Source organism: Typopeltis vanoorti, chromosome 13, assembly GCF_054136105.1.
Source record: "Typopeltis vanoorti isolate ZY-2024b chromosome 13, IOZ_Tvanoo_1.0, whole genome shotgun sequence".
Lineage (NCBI taxonomy): Eukaryota > Metazoa > Arthropoda > Arachnida > Uropygi > Thelyphonidae > Typopeltis > Typopeltis vanoorti.
Genome location: NC_143561.1, coordinates 54,757,527 through 54,777,788, shown reverse-complemented (window position 1 = coordinate 54,777,788; position 20,262 = coordinate 54,757,527). Strand labels below are relative to the sequence as shown.

Genomic DNA, 20,262 nt, shown 5'->3' with positions numbered 1-20,262 from the left:
TCACCATTCTATATATCTGAGCCATATCTGAAAAATTAACTAAAATCATAGAAAAATACAACCTTACAATCGTTTACAGGCCACAGAAAAATCAGCATCCTTATCCTCCAAAGACCAGCCATAATCCCTAGACCTACCAGGTGTTTACAAGGTCCCTTGCAGTCGCAAACTATCCCTATGGCCAAACAGGCAGGACAGCTAACATCAGAATTGTTGACCATGCTTTGGACACCTGCCCCAAGATATACTGGAAGAAGGCAACTCTACTCCACCACAGCAAATATAAATACAAAAGACTATTCTTGAATCTGTTTCAGCCTTAATTAAGAAACTACCCAAACCTCAACAAATCTGGCTGCATGAAATTGTTCCAAATATGGAGCTGCATGAGCTGTCAAGCCTAACAGCCAAGGACACTCATGTTAGCACACTAGACACTATTTAGGACTTTAGGCTTACTTTCAGTTGCCATGCTTCACCCTCATTTGAGTGTAGTGTGCACACATACATTGTATTGTACTCCCTGATGATAGCAATTTGATTTTGCTGAAATATTAAATTTACTGTAGTTAATATTAGTCTGTGTAGTAATTACTTAAAAAAAAAAAAAAAAAAAACTACAGTTATGAATAGCTGATGTATAAGTATTACCATCTGCTTTGTATAACACTACAATGAAAAGCTGATGGTTTCTCTTAAGTAATAATGGGTAATTTCAATACTGAGAGAAGTATGTACTTAATGGACTAAAGTCCAATTCCTGGGTGGTGAAGAAATACTATTATTGACATTGTTATCACTTCCCATGTTAAATATCATGAGGAGCTTAACAGAAGAATTCACAGAATGTAATATAAGCAAATTTTAATTGCTGCATTATATCAACGAGAATAATTATCAGGTTGTTTTATGAGGCTGCATCATTTTATTACTGGCAGTTATATTAGATAAAAATTGCATACTAAGGATAGAGTAAAATGAGGTAAAGCAATATTTATTTGCCACGAAACACTTTGACAAAAACTGTTTAAGCATTACAAGTTAGCGAACAATGATTGTGTAGTTTGAAGGAGGAATGGGAATAATAGTATATTTATTGTATTACTGTAAATTATCGATGATTGCAAGTAATAAGTCAAAATAGTAGTCAATATAAATGGTTTGCATACTAATTTTCATTATGCTGAAATATTTGTAGTAACTGTGATATAAAACTTCAAGTTTACAGGAAGAAATTAGGTTGCTTATCTAGACTTTATTATTTTGATGATTTTTTTTTTTTTGTATATTTGTTTTTTCCTTGATATTACATTTTCTTTTCTACATAGTATCTGGTCTTCTATTCAGTGTCAAGTGATTCATGTAACTAGCTGGAATGTAAGTCACATGGTTTTGTGGATTTCTCAGTTATCACAGAGCAGTGCTGTTTCAGACATATATCATTTTCTCCACAACATAAGTGATGAACTTTCCTCTACTTAGGAAAGTTCATCATTTTTAACATAGACACCCTAGTGATCTTCAGTTTAAGAAATAATCATAAGTGTGATGGTGCCATGTCTGGATATAGGGAGAATGCTCTACAACTTCAAATCCAATATCTTCAATACAAAATGAAGCGAATATCCATGCAAATATGTAATTAGAATCCACAGCTTACAGGGCAGAAAGGAGGAAATACACCCATGTGGCCTATTGGACTGGCAAATGTGAGAAGGTAAGAGAATATAAACAATTGCAGGTTGCTGATTTGGGCACAGCAAAACAAGATCATCAGAATGTATAAACCGGGAGGCTAACTATTATGACAGTTCATTAATGTCATAAATAAACAAAGGGAAGAAGTTTGTTTCTTTGGTAAGTACATTCTGATACAAAATTATTGGTATTAGTTTGACTTGATGTTGAATCTGGTGAAAGTAGTGATCCAGAATGAAGGTAGTTGCAGTGACCTTTGAAAACGGTATGCCAGTCTGATTAGCCATGTTGTTAGTGCATCCACTATCTAACCAAAAGGCTCTAGTCTCAAATCCCAGAGTGGGCATGGATGTTTTAGATTTCTAGATTATCTAACCTTCAACCTATCCAATGTACTATAGCAGATGTAGCCAACTTCATTCTATACGAGGGCCAATATATGATGAGTGGTAGCGTCACGGGCCACACACTTTGAGACAGAACTTAAATAAAAATAAACTCTGCATTTTTTTCAAGGCAATAGTTATACGTATTGAATTACTATATTTGTTAAATCACTTTACTACTGGGAGAACAATATAAAATACTTGATTGATTTAAATATAAATTGTTAAATTAAATTTAATTAAATTTTTTTTTTTTTTTTTTTTTTTTTTTTTTTTTTTTTTTTTTAACCAGTAACACAACTTAATGAGGACACTGTGGGCATTCAAATGCGGCAATAAGTTCATCAAAGTCAATTTTCAATGATGATGACGATATTCGTAACAAATCCTGAAGGTGATCATCAGTCAATTGGCTTCTTTGTGACGATTTTAACCGCCCTCTTAGTTGAGAAAGTGCATTCACATATGTGTGTGTTTCCAAACATAGATGCAATTCTCAAGCTGAAATCACTCAATGCAGGATATTTTTCCCTTGGTACCAGTTTCCAAAAGTCAATGCCTATCTCCACCCTTGATTGGAAAAAGGGGCCACTCTGAAGGTTACACAACTCCAATTGAATAGTGTCATGCTGCTCTGAGCATTTCAATGGGTTGTTAATTAATGTCAGTTGTGGCTGCATGTCACTGAAATCAGAAAATCACTTCCTGAATTGCTCCAAAAGTTGGTCTAACATTGGCACAGAAAACTTGAAGTCAATGTCATGGCTCTCCTCCATCACCTCCCTGCAGGAAGGGAAATGTACCAAGTTTCCTCTGACTAAGGTGAATTTAAAAACCTTCAGTCGACTTATGAACCCATCTAGGTGTCCAACTAAATCTGAAATTGTTTGGTTATGTCCCTGTAACTTCACGTTGAGTTCATTCATTTGGTGTGATGTCTGCAAAAAAGGCGAGTAAGCTGTTAAAATGAGGATCACATAGTTTTATGATTAGTTCTTTGTTTGTCTTCTCATATTCCTCTAAAAACTGTTTTATTTCTTTTCTCAAAGCAAAAAACCATTTCAAACAGTTCCCTCTGCTTAGCCAATGTCAGTCTTTTAATATAATATGAATTATATTAAAAGACTGACCAGGGAACATGACTGCAGAAGTGCACCAAAATCTCGGTTGTCGGATGAAGTTGCCTTTTATCCCCACTCATAATGACTCTCACCAAGCTGCACGGCGATATCCTGAAGTATAGGTATAAAATTATTTTTCATTTATTATTCATATTATGAAATGTATTATTTAAATAATTCAACATACTGGCCACATGCCATGTAAGTATGGTCGACCATTTATGGGCCGCAAAAAATGCACGTCTGGGCTGCATACGGCCCGTGTGCTGCCAGTTGCCGATCCCTACTATAAACCCCTTTTATATTCTAATGCTTCTATCATGTCTCCTCTTATTTGCCTATCAGCTAGTTTTTCAAGCCCACAAACCTGCAATCTATTCTCACAAGGAGCATTCCATAGACCTACAATCACTCATCTCTGGATGTTCTCCACTTCTGCATCCCAATGGAATCCAGGAGATAAGATCTGTAAGCAATAGTTCAGATGTGGCCTTATGGGCATAACAATACATGCATTAAAGCCTTATAAAAGGGAATAATAATCTCTTTATCCCTGCTTGTCAGTGTGCTCTTCAACAGCCACACTTGGCCACTTTTGCAATATGTCCTCTAAAATAACTCCCTATCCATAATAACTCCAAAATCCCTGGTCTCATCAATTTTTGGCATTCAGAACCATGAATGTAGTGTACATTATGATCTCTTCATTCCAAAGTGCATAACCTTACACCTGGTTATAGCTGCCATGTTAAACAGCAGCTATTTACCTTTGCCCATACTGCCAGTTTTTAAATAATTTCCTATATCACTAATGCATAAATTAAACAGCAAAGATTGTTAAACAATCGCAAGTAGAGCCCTGCAGTGTGCCACTAGTTACCTGCCTTCTCTCAGACTCAACTTCTTCATACACCTCACTTTGATAACTGTCTGTCAACCTCTCTCTTATCCAGATCACTAGCTTCATATCCATTCCCATCTGTTTCAATTTATGTAATGAAGTTCCATGTGGAATCTTGTCAAACACCTTTGCAAAGTCCAGCAGTATTGCTATGTAGCCATTTCCTTTATCAACTTAACTGTCACCTTATTATAAAAAGTAAGCAAATTACTAAGGCAAGACCTGCCTTTCACAAAATCATGGTGTCCCTTTAAAGTATCATATTCCTATCTACCCAGTCCTGAATTCTGTCTTTTAGAAATTCTTAATACCTTTCACCAAAAGTTTCCCAATATGACTCCTGTGATACTGAATGGCATATAATTTTCAACTTCTGTCTTGGTCTTTTTTATAGAGTGGAACAATTTTGTTCTTTCACTTCCTTGGCACCTTACCAAAAGTGAGGTTCAAATTAAACAGCCTGGTCAGAGGAGGTGCTGCCAATTTCCTTGCATATTTGCATAGTGATGTAGTAATACATGGGCTATACACTATTAAATTTTTGAAACTACAGTTTTTTATTAATTTAATTTTCATGTTAATTTATATGTCAAAATGTCCTCTAAACAACAAAAGTAATATGGCAAATACAAGTTAGTTTTTTTTTCTATAATGCAATAAGTTTTCAATTCATAATTCATTTTTGTTCTTTTTGTTCATTAAACTAAAGTCAAATTAACTGTATTTTTAGTGTTTTTCATTTGTTCAGTTGGTTATGATTATTGCTCACATCAATAGTTCAAAACTAAATTAGGATCTTGATAAAGGAGCCAGATCTGGAGCAGCAAAATTTCTTATGGCTCCACAAACCCCCAGAATGAAATACCTTGACAATGTCATTTGACAAATCATCTGGATGTTTCTTGTCCAACGGCATCATCCCCCTCCTCTTACTGGCCACAAAGAATTCTCTGGCATTTTTTTGTCCAGTAGTGCTGGTCTTCTCCCATTACAATTTCATATACCTTACAATATGTCACCTTTCTAGTTTGAACTTATAATCATCATGCAACTGCCCTATACATTTATTTAAACATCCATAGTATGGATGTTTAGCCATAGTATCCTCTTTGTTTGCAGGTCTTTTTATGATACCCCCCTCCCATCATCCATTTCACTCCAAACTTATTTATCCTCCTCACCTTAGGATGCAACCAGCAATGCTGATAGCAAATATCACTTATTTGGTATCTCCTTTCTTTCAGGTTCTTCCATTCACAGTAAAACTCTTGCTGGCCCTTAAGTCTACTGCAATCACCTACCTTGTAATTCCACGTGAATCTTTCTTCTTGAAACTTCCACATGCCTGTTTACTTTCCAGGTTAGACCACATGATCATTCTCTGCAAATGTGGCAGAGATGGCATCATCCATTTCACTCCAAACTTATTTATCCTCCTCACCTTAGGATGCAACCAGCAATGCTAATAGCAAATATCACTTATTTGGTATCTCCTTTCTTTCAGGTTCTTCCATTCACAGTAAAAACTCTTGCTGGCTCTTAAGTCTACTGCAATCACCTACCTTGTAATTCCACATGAATCTTTCTTCTTGAAACTTCCACATGCCTGTTTACTTTCCAGGTTAGACCACATGATCATTCTCTGCAAATGTGGCAGAGATGGCATCATCCATTTCACTCCAAACTTATTTATCCTCTTCACCTTAGGATGCAACCAGCAATGCTGTTGCCAAATATCACTTATTTGGTATCTCCTTTCTTTCAGGTTCTTCCATTCACAGTAAAAACTCTTGCTGGCTCTTAAGTCTACTGCAATCACCTACCTTGTAATTCCACATGAATCTCTCTTCTTGAAACTTCCACATGACTGTTTACTTTCCAGGTTAGACCACATGATCATTCTCTGCAAATGTGGCAGAGATGACATCTCATTCACAATGAGATCTACTGATGCTATGACCAAATCCAAAACTCTTGATTCTCTTCTTCTCCTCTACCATATGCTGATTATCACTTGAGAAATCCAAAAAATTAGCTTTGTCATTATAATCTATGTTTGCCACAGATGAAACTTCCATAATCACCACTTTGCACTAACCTAATGTCTTTAAACATCTTGCACCCATTCCCCTTAACATTATTCATCTTATATCAACATTTTACTAAATATTCAGTATCATCCACCTCTACTTTTCCTTACTGAGTTCTTCATACTAAGCACAGCTCACTTGTTATCATAAGTAACATTTGGCAATCTGCTTCCCATCTGTCCTCCCAAATTATGCTATAACCTTCAACTTATCTTCCATCAACACGATTCACTAACACCAACAATTTTTAGGAAAACTGAATCTATCAAGAAAATGAACTTATCTCCCTTATTTCAAATACTTCTAGAAGTTGCATAGAGGAACATAGCAGTGCATTGCTGAAATTCCTAGTATACATTTGTTCTTGTATATATCCATTGGTTTTCTTTTCCTGTCTCCATTTTGCCCTGTGACATGCTACATAACCTCTGGTTATCTAACTGGAGCTTACGTAGTTTCCTACCTCAAGACGTTCACCTGCTCTGAGAACAGCAAGCTTTCCAATGCCTGCACCTCATTCTGTTCAAAGACAATATATTAGCAGCCTTGCACTGGGTCAAGTTCCTAAGGAGTGGAAGGAGGGCAAGATTGTGCCACTTCATAAAGGAGGTGATAGAACTCAAGCATCAAACTATAGGCCTAACTGTGTGTCAGGTGTAGTAGTTAAGTTGTTGGAGAAGCTTGTGAGAACTAGGATCCAGAATTGGGTTGACAACAATCATTATCTTTGATGGACAGCATGGATTTGCTAAAGGGAGGTCATATTTTAGTAGTCTACTTATTTATTACGATAAGGTGACTACTTCCATGGACAGAGGAGAAGGATACACAGTAACATACTTAGATGTCACAAAGGCTTTTAGATTACTGCATGATAAGTTGATAGTCAAACTAGAGCGGATGGGATTGGATATTAGATTGGTGCATTGGATTGGAGACTGGCTATCTGATAGGTATCAACAAGTTGTGTATGGGAGAGTGATATCCAGGAAAAGGAAAGTTACTAGTGGTGTGCCTCAGGGGGTCTGTTTTAGACCATTGCTGTTTAACTTGTATATTAATATTGGAGAAGATTTAGATGGAGATATTCAGTTGTTTGCAGATGATGCAAAGTTGGGACGAACCATGAAGAGTAGAGAAGATGTTGTGGCCTTACAAGAAGACTTGAATAAATTGAGTGATTGGGAATGGGGATGCGAGTTCAATGATGCAAAATGTAGGGTTTTAAAATTTGGAAAACAAAAATGGGAAGCAAAATTTATGCTTGGTGAGGATATATTATTGGAGGTGGAAGAAATAAGAGATCTGAGGTTGATAATGGATAAGGATCTGAAATTTAGGGGACACATAGCCAAAATTGTGAAGACAACACAAAGGCTTCTGGAAATGATGCGGAGGACATTGATGTAGAAGTAGGGAGATTCTTGTTCCGTTGTATAAGGCTTTGATTAGGCCACACATGGATTATTGTGCCCAGATTTGGTCACCTGGTTTTCAGAAAGACGAAGAGATGTTGGAAAGGGTCCAGAGGCGACTGACGACTGATTAAGATAGTTTCTAACCTCTGGAATGTCGAGTATGAGGAAAGATTGAGAAGATGCAACTTGCAGAGTTTGGTGGACAGGAGGAAGAGGGGAGATATGATAGAGACCTACAGGTTAGTAAGGGGTTGTTATAGGATCAATGCTGGAGAGGTTCTACAGAAAATAGTGGGAGATCAGGGGAGAACCAGAAGTCATCCCTGGAAACTGTACAAAGAGGGTGTGAGAAGCAGGTTTTTTTCATGCAGAGTTGTGAACGATTGGAATGCCTTGCCTGAGAGTGCGGTGTCTGCAGAGTATTTGAGTGTGTTTAAAGCACAGTATGATGAGCTGTGCGTATGATAAAAGGATCTCCTAGATGAGTCTTTGACTCCATGGGGTCTTGGGTAATAATAATAATTCTCTTCCATTATTAACATTTCAAATATACAGCAATCCCTAGATTAGTGCGGCTAATGTGTTCTTTAAAACAGGTGCATTAATCGAAAATGCACTAATCGAATATAATAACCTATGGGAAAAAAGTATAATTCATTCCTCAAATTTCTTTTTTGAACCTTAATTTTTTTATAAAAGAATTAAGGTATGTCTCAAGACCTAGTTAAAGGAAAACCATGAAGCTGAAAGACAATAAAACATATTCAGAATATAAATTTTATTATTCTACTTCTTAACAAAGAATTGAACTAACGTAATTTGGCAGGCATTTTGTTTCTTTTTTTCATACAACCAACGGTATGGCCCTATTGTCTCTTCTTCTCTTCTGCAAATTTTACTGCTTCTCTCTTCATCAGGGTCAGCCTCTAAGCAATTCTGCTTAAAAACTTCGATTGTACAAAAAAATTTTTAAATTGTTTCTGTGAAATCTCTTTTGGCTGACTATCAGTGGTTAAATTTTCTTCATATTCTTCGGGATCTTTCCGCTGTGCATCTAAATTTAGCAAGTAGGAATCACTCAATTCTTCAGAATGAGATTTAATTAACTCTTGAACATTATCATTGAAGGGGAGAAAGAAATGAAGGCCGTACGAATTAGTCGCCAACACGCGAAATCACGTGCTTTATAGATAAAATTTCCCAACTGTGATACAAGCAAAATAGTTACCACTTTAAAAACTACAGCAATCATAAAAGAAAAATTCATTTTCTGACATGTAATAACAAACAACTCATCCGAGAAGATGGATTGATTACCCTATTATCGGAACGGATTCTCCTTTTTTGTGTCATGTGCAGAAGTGTCGAAGGGTCTCGAATCTGTGGGCATACTATAGCAGACGACATAAATTTTGGCAGCAAAAATTTGGAACATAGTATACATAGAAGTAGTGTAGTATGTCATTAAAAATAACTTTGTAAAATGTTTTAAATCAGTAACTAAATTATTTCATTCTGGTGAATAATTTTTTAAAATAGTTAGCCATAAAAATGTATAGATAGAAAAATTTTTAAATCTGTAACATTTATTTTCAAAATGTATATAGGCACACTAATGGAATTTGGGTATCGAAAAAAAAATGACGCACTAATCGGGGGTGCATTAATCGAGGGATTACTATACATATATTCCAAACTATTCTTTCTCAATATGATTCATTCGTTATCACCACTCATCTCTTAAACTCATTATTGTACTAAGAATAGTACAATTATACTGTACTATTCTGCTGTTACACGTTCTCTAACATTTGAAATTGAAATTTATTAACACTGAAGAAGTAGTACAAATTAAAATATAATAAGTATTTAGAACAATAACTTAAAGGACTTATAAATTTCTGAAAGGGTTATACAGGATTTCAGTTGGAATTTATTTTATGCAAGCAGTGTGAATGAATTCAAGGACAAGTATGACAGCTGGTGTGTGTAGTATGTGGCCTCCCTTGATGAATTCCTGACTCTCTGGTGGTCTCTCTTAATAATAATATACTCATTCTACACTTATTCACACAGCAAAATCCATATTCACTTCAGTATTATCCTCGGCCTCAATCATCTTATTCAAGTCTCTCACAGCTGGTACCAAATCTCAACACTAATTTCTTTGACTTTGTTTCATCCAGAAAGAATGATTAATGGCAGTCCCTTTTCTGGATAGAACAAAAGGGTTTCAGTTCCATTTTCTTATTTCCATTTCCCACATTTCTGACAGGTGTAGTGTCTCCAGGCAAAATTTTTTTTAAATAAATGGAAAGCACATATGCAAAGCAGAGCATGCTATGAAATTTTTACAATGTCCAAAATTTCTGAATTGTACAAGAAAAAGCATATATAAAACAGTGGCTGCCATCTTGTAATGTTACACCATGAATGGGAAAAATTAAATTGCCAAACTGAAAGGAATAATTCACTCAAACAAACAAACAAAACAAAACTGAACACAAATATCACTAATTATTTCATTAAACAAACAAAACAGTTCAAGGCATTCATTCTACTGGGAATCCTTAGGTACTCTACCCACTATCAGTTAATGATTGTCCTAGTTTTACATGCAATGCCTTGGCCGGCCTGGTTGGCCAAGTGGTTAGCGTATCCGCTCTTCAGCCAGAAGGCTGAGGATTCGAATCCTGCTGTGGGCATGGTTGTTTGTGATTGTCTGTGAAAGTACTAGTAGTGGTGTTCGTCAGTAGATGTCATTGGTGTAGATGAAGGTAGCTGTGGTTGGTGGAGGCGGAGAGTTGTAGAGTAGATGCCCTCCCTCGATGAGTCTTTGGACTCCCTGGAGGTGTGACAATAATAATAATAATATAATAATAAATGGTACAAAAAATAACTTAATGTTAAAAGTAAATACAAACCTGAAAGACTTTTTAGAATGTGCATCGGCTCTGAAACAAGCTCCAAATCTCAAATATGATTTTTTCAGGATTTCAAATATTTGAAAAACTAATAATCTGAAGATGTTTCTTCAATCTTCTAATTAATATCATAAATCCATGAACAATTTCTCAATTACATTTGTGTATCTTCAAGCACAGCAGTAAAGATTATCCAACAGTAAATTAAAGATGCCAAGAAATTATATTCTTCATTTAATCCTGCATCCGAGTGTAAGCAAAGTTTGCATGTGAAGTGTCTTCACACCTTGCCACTTGTGTATAGAGGTTCAACCTGTATCCCTTTTGGATCTGGCTGCCACTGATGGGACCTCAAATAAAGGCTGAAACCAATCTGGGTAGGATGTGTGCTTTGCATTATGGGATACTAAGGCAACTGATGTGAAGTCACTAGTCTATATACAAATAGCCCCAGTCAAGAAGATTTTAACAAACAAAACAAACAAACTTTGTTTGCTTACACTTGGATAAAAGATTAAACCAAGAATATAATTTCTTGGCATCTTTAATTTACAGTATAACCAAGTGAAAAAAACTTTCAACAATTATCTAGTTTTCTATATTTTACACACACAGTCAAATCATATTCACTTCAACATTATAGATTAGCAAAACAAATGATCTTTGCCAGGTTGGCAGGAAAAATACCCAGAGGAAGACCAAGATGTACTTGGGTTGATACAGTTGAAAGTGCCTTAGAAGACAGAAATATAAGATCTGATAATGTTGGAGTCTTGACAGGTAACAGATTAATTTGGAGGAAAACTGCTGATTAGAAGTTAGTAATGGTATAACTTTTTCACGTAGTACTATTGTACTACGTGAAAAAGTTACTTCCACTTTCTGTTGCACCTTTTAATAAAAGAGCAGCAGCTGTCTAGCACCCCATTGTTGTGCAACTTACATACGCATTGAACCTGCTTTTCTTCTACCTCGTTCTTCTTGAACAGCTTATAATCTAATTATACAGCTCTATTAATAAAATATTATATCTTTACATTAGCTAAATTTATGACTGAAGGGATTTTTTTGTAATATATAGCTATAAACAATATTTAGAATACTAAAGATTGCATGGGCTTCAAATTTATAAAAGGCACTTTTTTACTTCATGAACATGTTTTCATATAAATTATTGGAACTATTTTAGGTTTCTATTTAAAATAGGACAGAAATATTTAGAAGAAAGTAATTGGTATCATAATTATTCTATAAGAGGCTACAGCTGGGAAGAACCAATAAGTTTCCAGAATGAAGCATCAATAAGGCTATATACATTTTTTTTTTTTTTAAATTTAATAATTTTACAACTTCCATTGCCTTAAAATGTCTTTAAAGTTTGTTCCACATAAATAAGATTCACCATCTAAAAGAGAGAGAGAGAGAGAGAGAGGTACCATAATTACAAGAATGGGATATTCATATGTTTTCATAGTACAAGTGATTCAGGTGACATCTTCAAATTTTTCACACAGAAGATAATCATGTTATCTGTCCTTGATGGTCCATAAAATCACAATTTTATCATTTGCTTCTGATAACTTTTTATCTAATTCTGTCGCCATGCTATCTGCTTTTATTTCTCTAGCATATTACAGATAGAAAAAATAGTAAAAAGAAATGAAATTATCTTACAAAAAATATATTTATGTTTACAAAACAACACTCTTGTTAAATGGAATCCTTTATTAGGCATTATAAATTCACAAATGTTACTGTCTGAAATGAACAGGAAAGATAATAATTCTAAGCAATTCTGTTAATGAAAGAGCATGAAAAACTACTGTATTATAGTGCTGTCACAGTATTTATGTAGCTTTTCTTAGCATGTCTTCTTTCTCCTGATTTTGCCAGTTTTAATTATAATTTCATTCATTTTTGTAGTTTATTCAAAAATAGAAGTAAAATATACTACCTTAAACTATTCATTTATATCTACTTCTAATTTTTGAATATCCCAAATTTCCCCTCCCTTTCAGCACTAAAATTGGACAGACCCAATAACTTTCAACAGAATAAAGCATTACTTTGTTATAACAGAATAGTTTTTTTAAAATAATTTTAAAACTTTCATAGCCTTGAAATATGTCTTCAAGTTTATTCTATTATCAGATTCACCATTTAAAAAGACAGATAGTACAATTACTAAAATAAAGTCTTCATTATGCTTTTTAGTATAGGAAGACTTGCCAACATGTCTTGAACTTAACAAATACATCCACTACCACAATTAGTCAGGGTCTACACTGCAAAATCACTTTGGATAACCATGTACAGAAACAAATAGGAAAAAAAAAAAAAAAATAAAAATATATATATATATATATATATATACACACACACACACTATGCATCATAGAATAAATAAAAACATAAAAGAACCTGAAAAACCTGGACATCAATAAACATAATTGTGTGAGACTTCCCAAGATATAGAAAACAATAATTCTTTCTTCCTGTCCAATAGCCAAAGCTGCCTATATGACATGAAGACAAACTAAAGATACTTTGGATAACTGGAGTAATTACTTTGAAAGACTTAAATGAAACAAGCAGTGGTAGAAAATATTCAAGAGGAATGCATTCAGAACTACCTATCAATACCTGAGGTAGAAAAAGCTATCAATAGCCTGAAGTGTGGACAGGCAGTTGTAGTAGATGATATTCAAACAGATATGCTCAAACATGGAAGTATAAATGATTTTACAATAGCTACACTGCAAAATCACAAGATACAGGATATTATCAAGAAACTGATGGCAACAATGATGATTACTGTTATTACTATTGTATAATCATCAGCCTCCATTTCATTTCATTACAAGACATAAGCTGGATACACAGTCGAACTAATGTCTGTCTGTTGTACAAAACTCAAACTTAAAGGAGATTTCTCATTTAAGCCTTCTATTTCCTCCTCTTTTCTTACATGCAATACAGGTCTCCCCATGTAGGAATTTTTCCCATTTCATGTGTGTATAGTAATAGTCTGGCTGTTGGATGATACAAGGGACCAAATGGTTATGCATGAGAAAACCTTCAGAGTAGATAAAAAATAATTCAGCTTCACCTATTTTGCCTGACCATGCTTGGAAAGAACCAGGATATAGTGGTATGTAGGAGAAGACACTATCAATATCATGCTATGGATAGGAGACTGCGAGCTGTGAGTGGGATAGGTCTGCAAGTTTGCATAATAGTGCATGCCCACTCTTTAACTGCTAATATTCATTCGTGCATGTCATCATAAAATCTGATAACTCTCCAAAGTCTGATAATCATATTGATCTTTTTTATCTTTGAAGCTCAATTTTATGCAATTCAAATACCAACATAATGAAGTCATCTTCCTTGGGACATCAACATTCATACACTGATTTTCCTTCTTCGATTCTACTGATCAAACTGGATGAGATGCTGAAGTATTTGCTGTTAGCAATATCTTACAAACTGCCCAACTACCCATCAGAATACCTGACAATCATCTTCACAAACATCCTTAATCTCTTCTTAATTCACTGTCTAAATATACTATGGATATCACCGCTCCTTTTGATAATTCAGACCATAAATTCAAATTTCTTTTTCTATGGAACATCCTTCACTCAGATACTTTTATGTCCAGTGGCACTACAATGGTGCAAAATGGGATGAACAGCAATTTTTTTCTTCTCTGAATGTAATGATTACTGTTTTCATTCTTCTGATCCAAACTGCTCTGATTAATAACTGAAACATTCTTACTGAAATTAAGGTCTTCATACTCCCCCCCCCCTTGCATTTTTCCCAAAGGCATTTGAGAAGATACCATATGGAACTCTGTTATGCGAACTGCAACAGTGGGAATGGATATGAAACTGGTGATATGGATTAACAGAATAATCAGAACCACATTCATAGCTTAGGCAGATGGTCCTACTTGATTAGTATAGTACATAATAAGTTTAGTTTAATCCTTTATTCAAGTGTGAACAAACAAAGTTTGCGCCTGAAAGTATCTTCAGAACTGGAGTAAGGTAGTAACAACACCGGGCAACTCGTTGCAAAGGTGGAGAAAGCTATCATCACTCCTATCTCATCTCAGTATCTCCCATAATGCAAAGCACATCTCCTTGTGGATATGTGTAATGCTATGCATTAATGCAAGGGCCACTTCCCATACCGGTTTCGACCTTTATTGAGGTCTCGTCAGTGGGAGCCAGGCCCAGTAGTGGAGACACCAAAGCAGAAGCAATGAGAGGTCATCCCAACCTATAGGAGTTGCCTCATCAAAGGGTGTACAACCTTATTATTAAATTACTCCGGATTCATAATAATTTTAATAATAAGGTTGTACACCCTTTGATGAGGCAACTCCTATAGGTTGGGATGACCTCTCATTGCTTCTGCTTTGGTGTCTCCACTACTGGGCCTGGCTCCCACTGACGAGACCTCAATAAAGGTCGAAACCGGTATGGGAAGTGGTCCTTGCATTAATGCATAGCATTACACATATCTGCAAGGAGATGTACTTTGCATTATGGGAGATACTGAGATGAGATAAGAGTGATGATAGCTTTCTCCACCTTTGCAAAGAGTTGCCCGGTGTTGTACTACCTTACCCCAGTCCTGAAGATACTTTCAGTCGCAAACTTTGTTTGCTCACACTTGGATAAAGGATTAAACTAAACTTATTTTAATCTAACCAAGTGAAAAATAAACTCTCAAGTATAGTACAGTTTCCAACAACTCGGTGATACTACAAATGAGAGGAATACAGAAGGTATGGGATTAATCTTAGAGGGGGAACTTTACTTAGGCAAATGGAATGTACAAGGTCTACGATGGTTACGGTACTCTTGATATTGTCTGTAAACAGATGGAGAGGTATAAAATTGACATCCTGGGAATTACAGAGACCAGATGGAATGGAGAAGACCATGGCAAAAGACAGGATAAGCTAGTTGTTTATTCAGGAGGTGACTTAAAGCATCATAGGGTAGTTGTGATACTGACGACAGTTCAGGCAAGAGCCCTTCTTGGTTATAATCCCATTAATGACAAGATGCTTTGTATTAGACTTAAAGCTCATCCTACCAATGTGTCAACTGTGGTAGTTTATGCACCCCACAAGATAGGCCTGATGGAGAGAGAGGAATTCTATGAAAACACACAGACTGTTTATCCATATCACCAGTTTCATATCCATCCCCACTGTTGCAGTTTGCATAACAGAGTTCCATATGGTATCTTCTCAAATGCCTTTGCAAAATCCAACAGTATCATCGTGTAGCCATTCCTTTTAGCCACCTCAGTTGTCACTATTTATAAGTTAGTAGATTACTAAAGCATGACAAACCCTTCACAAAGCCATACTACCCCTCATAGAGTATCACATTATTGCCCACCAATTTCTGAATTCTCTTTTTAGCCAACTTCTCCAGTACTTTTACCACCACTCATGAGATACTGAGTCCTCCTTTTTGCAAAAGAATTATTTTGTCCTCCTTTCATTCTCTGGTGACTTTGCCAGAGATGAAACTTAAACATAATAGTCAAAGGCATAGCCATTCCCCCTCCCCATACAATCTTGTAAAATATGAGCTGATATCCCATCCAATTCCACAGCTGTACTTGCATTCAGATTCTGCAACATCCTAAGTACTACCAATTCATTAACCTCTGCTCTCACATCAATGCCTGTCACCTCTGCCATAACAATATCTTCACTTGAATAATACAGTACACCCTTGCAAAGTGGTCACTCAAGTACCTCAACAATTTCATCTGCCTCTGTCAACTCAGTACCATCTGCACTCATTAAAGTTATGCTAAGGACTGCATGCAAACATGATATTTCTTTATTCAGATCTCCTAGTTCTCCTGAACTTCCGCCATCACACTTTCAGTATTATCACCGATATTTACATCTTCCAATCTTCTATCTATACTCTCTACTATCATGTAATTTATTCTCTCTGCACCCAACTCTCAAAATATTTATTACACACTCGCTCGCCAGTTTTGCTCTCCTTTCAAAAATCTTTCAACTTTCACGATGAATGTATCTCACAAATTCTATACTGAACATAATATCATTCAAATTTAACTCACCCAACAAACACATCTTGGCTGCCATTGTTTTGCTCTGCGTAGATGCCATACTGATGATATATACTTTAAAGTAATATATACATTTTACTTAAGTCTAAACAACTCAGTTTATCATGCATACTTATAAAACAATAAATTAACTCATTACAATTAGCAAAAATTTGAAAAAAATTAATTTTTTCTGCTGCATTACAAATCGGCAATGTTCAAAAGCAATCTAGTTGCAGAGAGAGAGAGTAGTAGAACATTGAAGCTTTAGTAAGTAAACCCTTGTGCTGGACATGATAAAATGCCATGAGATTTTAAGAGCAACAACATGATTTTCTTCTCCAATGCTTTCCATGGCTTGTGTATAAATGTGGAGTGATGTTGGCAAGGGAATCTGTTGTGGATGATTAGTAGAATCCATAAAGAGGCAAAATTATTTCCTTATCTTTATGTTAAGGATGTGATCTTCACAATCTTTCATACTCATACAGCATCCGCTCTACAGAAGAAGTGAGATCTATATTAAATCCATTCCAAAAAAGGGAGATAAAAGCAGATTATCAATCTCAGTCCTTACCTTGCATTTTTCACAAATAATGGAGAAAGTCGTTGATGGTCAACTTCTTCACTACCTGGTGGCTCACTAATAGTGACCAACAAAGTGGATTCTACTAATCATCCACAACAGATTCCTTTGCTAACAACATTCCACATTCACACATCAACCAAGAAAAAGAAAATCATGTGGTCGCTCTTAAAATTTCATCACATTTTATCATGCCTGGCATAAGGGCTTACTTACCAAAGCTTTGATGGTCTACTGCTTGCTCACCGTCTCTCATTAACTAAATTGCCAATTCTTCTCTGGTGGTTTAATACATCACATAGGGAAATGTCTCAGATTTCCTCACTAATGTTAAAGTATTCCAGGGCTCTGTACTTCTGCATGCTCTCTTTTACCTATACACGAATGACTTTTTCTAACTTCAAATCTTATCTATAGTTGGGTTGATGGCAGTACATTCTATTTCTTCTTGTGGTGCACACACATTCCAAGCTTCAAGATCTTCAATAACCAATGCCTTAAACAATGACCTCCTTTCTATATTCCAGTAAGGAGACAAATTGTCAACTTCAATGTTATTAAAAGACAGCCTTATTTTGCATGAAAGATCATACTTCACCTATCCTCAACTTTGATATTCAGATCTTCACACAAGATAAAATTTCTTGGGATGACTTATATCTCTAGCTTTTTCAGCAATAAGCACATCACAATCATAGCATTCTCATCTTCCTCCAAAAAAAAAACAAAAAAACTAGACATTCTTTTTCACTCTGGACACTGCTCGCCTGTAGAACTTCTAAAATTAAATAAATTCTGAATCTCCAATCTTAGAATACCTTTCTGGCATTTGAATTGGTGCACCAAAAACTTCTTGTATAAAAGTTCCATAAATTGATCAATGCTATCCAGAAGAAGGTATGGTTAACTAATAATCTTCTCTCAGAGACTTACTCTACTCTCATTTTGTCATAGACATTCTGCTGCTACATTATGCATCTTCTCTAGGTACTTTGATGGTGCTAGGCTGCTGAACTGGCTACTACCATTACTATGCTTTCCTGTGAAAACAAAGCAACTGCTAGTCAGCATCTGTTGATTATCCAACTTCAAAGTAGTTACCAAACCAATTTCTCAGCTTGCATTCTATTATTCACTTCTCTTCTTTGGAACAGTCTTTCTCACACCATTTTCAACAAGGAACATGACATATGTTTAAAAAACATATAAACTGGTCCCTTCTTTCTTCTTAACCACTTGTGCATGCGATAATTATCTGCACATTTTTCAGCCTCTTGTATGTAAAATAAATAAATAAATAAAATATAATAAAAAAATTTACTTGATGCTCTAAGTGAAAAGTTGACTTTTCAATAAAAATAACTTCCTGGAAGGAAAAACACATGCTTGCCAGCTTTCAAGATTGAAAAATCAGTTAATTATGTGATTGCCAAGTTTTTTTTTTTTTTTTTTTTTTTTTTTTTTTTTTTTTTTTTTTTTAAGATAGGCAATCTTACTCCTTATCAACTAAATCATTATGCATGCATACATGCATCATGTTCTCATATCTTGTTATTAAGGGTAACAGAAGACACCACATAATTTTTAAAAATACTTGTTCAAATGCATGCTGCCATTTTCAGAAAACAACATAAAAAGTCATGCCTCTTACTTACGTCACGAAGGGAAAATGGCAGGAAAACCTAAATAAAAGGATTTATTTTCAATATAAAGTAATTTTTTGGTTTCTGGATTTTATAAAATAGCATATATTTGAAGGCATGAAATCAGATTATAATACTGAATCTGATATGAAAATAAAGATCAAATTGAAAAAAAATTAACTGTATTCATAATTTGAAAAACCAGGAATATAATGAAAATCAGGTCCTTGAAGAATTTCAAACAGCTAAGGAGATAAAAGATAAAACAAGTAGACTAAGAGTGGGTTAGTTTTTTTTTTTGTATAAAAGTCAATTATTTTTACTGATGACAGCAATAGCTATGGGTTATCTTTGATATTAGCCAGCAATAGGTGGCAAACGAACTTTACCTACTAGGTCAAAATATGACAGGTTTTCAGTTGACATTAACAGCTGATCTTTTATTTCAAATCAAATCTCAAAAAACTTTAATAGTCACTGTGTATCCCGACTGTCCAAACACTTGATATAATTCTTTCCACCATAAGGATAACACTTGTGCCTTTCTGCAATCAAATATTCAATGCTAGAGAATGGAAAATCACGACTCCCTATTTCTGATCTCCTCCAGTGTATGATTTCCTTGCCTCATTCAGCTACAGTGATCAGTTGTCCATATTGCTCTCCAAATTCTGTAAAGCACTCTGACTTTTTATCTCTGCAGTCTATTTCCCAAACAGTTAAGAAATCTTTCTAGTTGACTTTAACGTACACAATTATTATTATTTACAGCATTTCCATGGGGTCTGGAGACTCGTTGCAGGAGACTAAAATCAATCACCATTCACACATATCCTATCATACCTCTCCTCAAATCCGTTCACAGTCAGGGAATGAACTCAACCAATTCTGGCAATCCATTGCACTCACTCACCACTCTCCACACAAAAAAACTGTCCCCTCCCCCACTAACCACACTCTTTAACAACTTCCGCAGATGGTCTGTGGTTCTGTATTTGTCATATATTGAAAAATTTCACCTTCATCAATTTTATAAAACCCCTTTAATATCTTAAAAGTTTCTATCATGTCCATTGTATATCATGAATGCATATCTTCTCTTTTCCACCTATCAACTAAACTTTGTAACCCACAACCCTTCAACCTATCCTCCTAGGGGAATACTTCAAAGACCTATCGTCATCTTGGTCACTCGTCTCTGAATCTTTGACTACCTCCTGGTCCCCAAGAAACCCAAAGTGACCAAATCTGTGCGCAGTAGTAAAGATGTGGCCAAATCATAAACTTATAAAGAGGGATAAAAACTTCCTTATCTTTATTTGTGTGTTTTTCAACATCCAAGTAATTCGTTGGGCTATTTTACCAACTTTGGAAA

General features: G+C 35.3%; 1 protein-coding gene across 2 annotated transcripts in view; it reads right to left on the bottom strand.

Moving 5' to 3' along the window:
* The window catches only part of LOC150100164 (endoplasmic reticulum junction formation protein lunapark-A-like), a 242,674-nt gene that overhangs the window by 205,842 nt on the left and 16,570 nt on the right, over positions 1-20,262 (bottom strand). The window contains exon 2 of one of the 2 annotated variants that reach the window (XM_090402475.1): positions 18,900-18,926. The exons of the other annotated variant lie outside the window; for it this stretch is intronic. Coding sequence (XP_090258601.1) covers positions 18,900-18,926 — 27 coding nt within the window. The remainder of the gene's footprint in view (positions 1-18,899; positions 18,927-20,262) is intronic. 2 annotated transcript variants of the gene reach the window in all.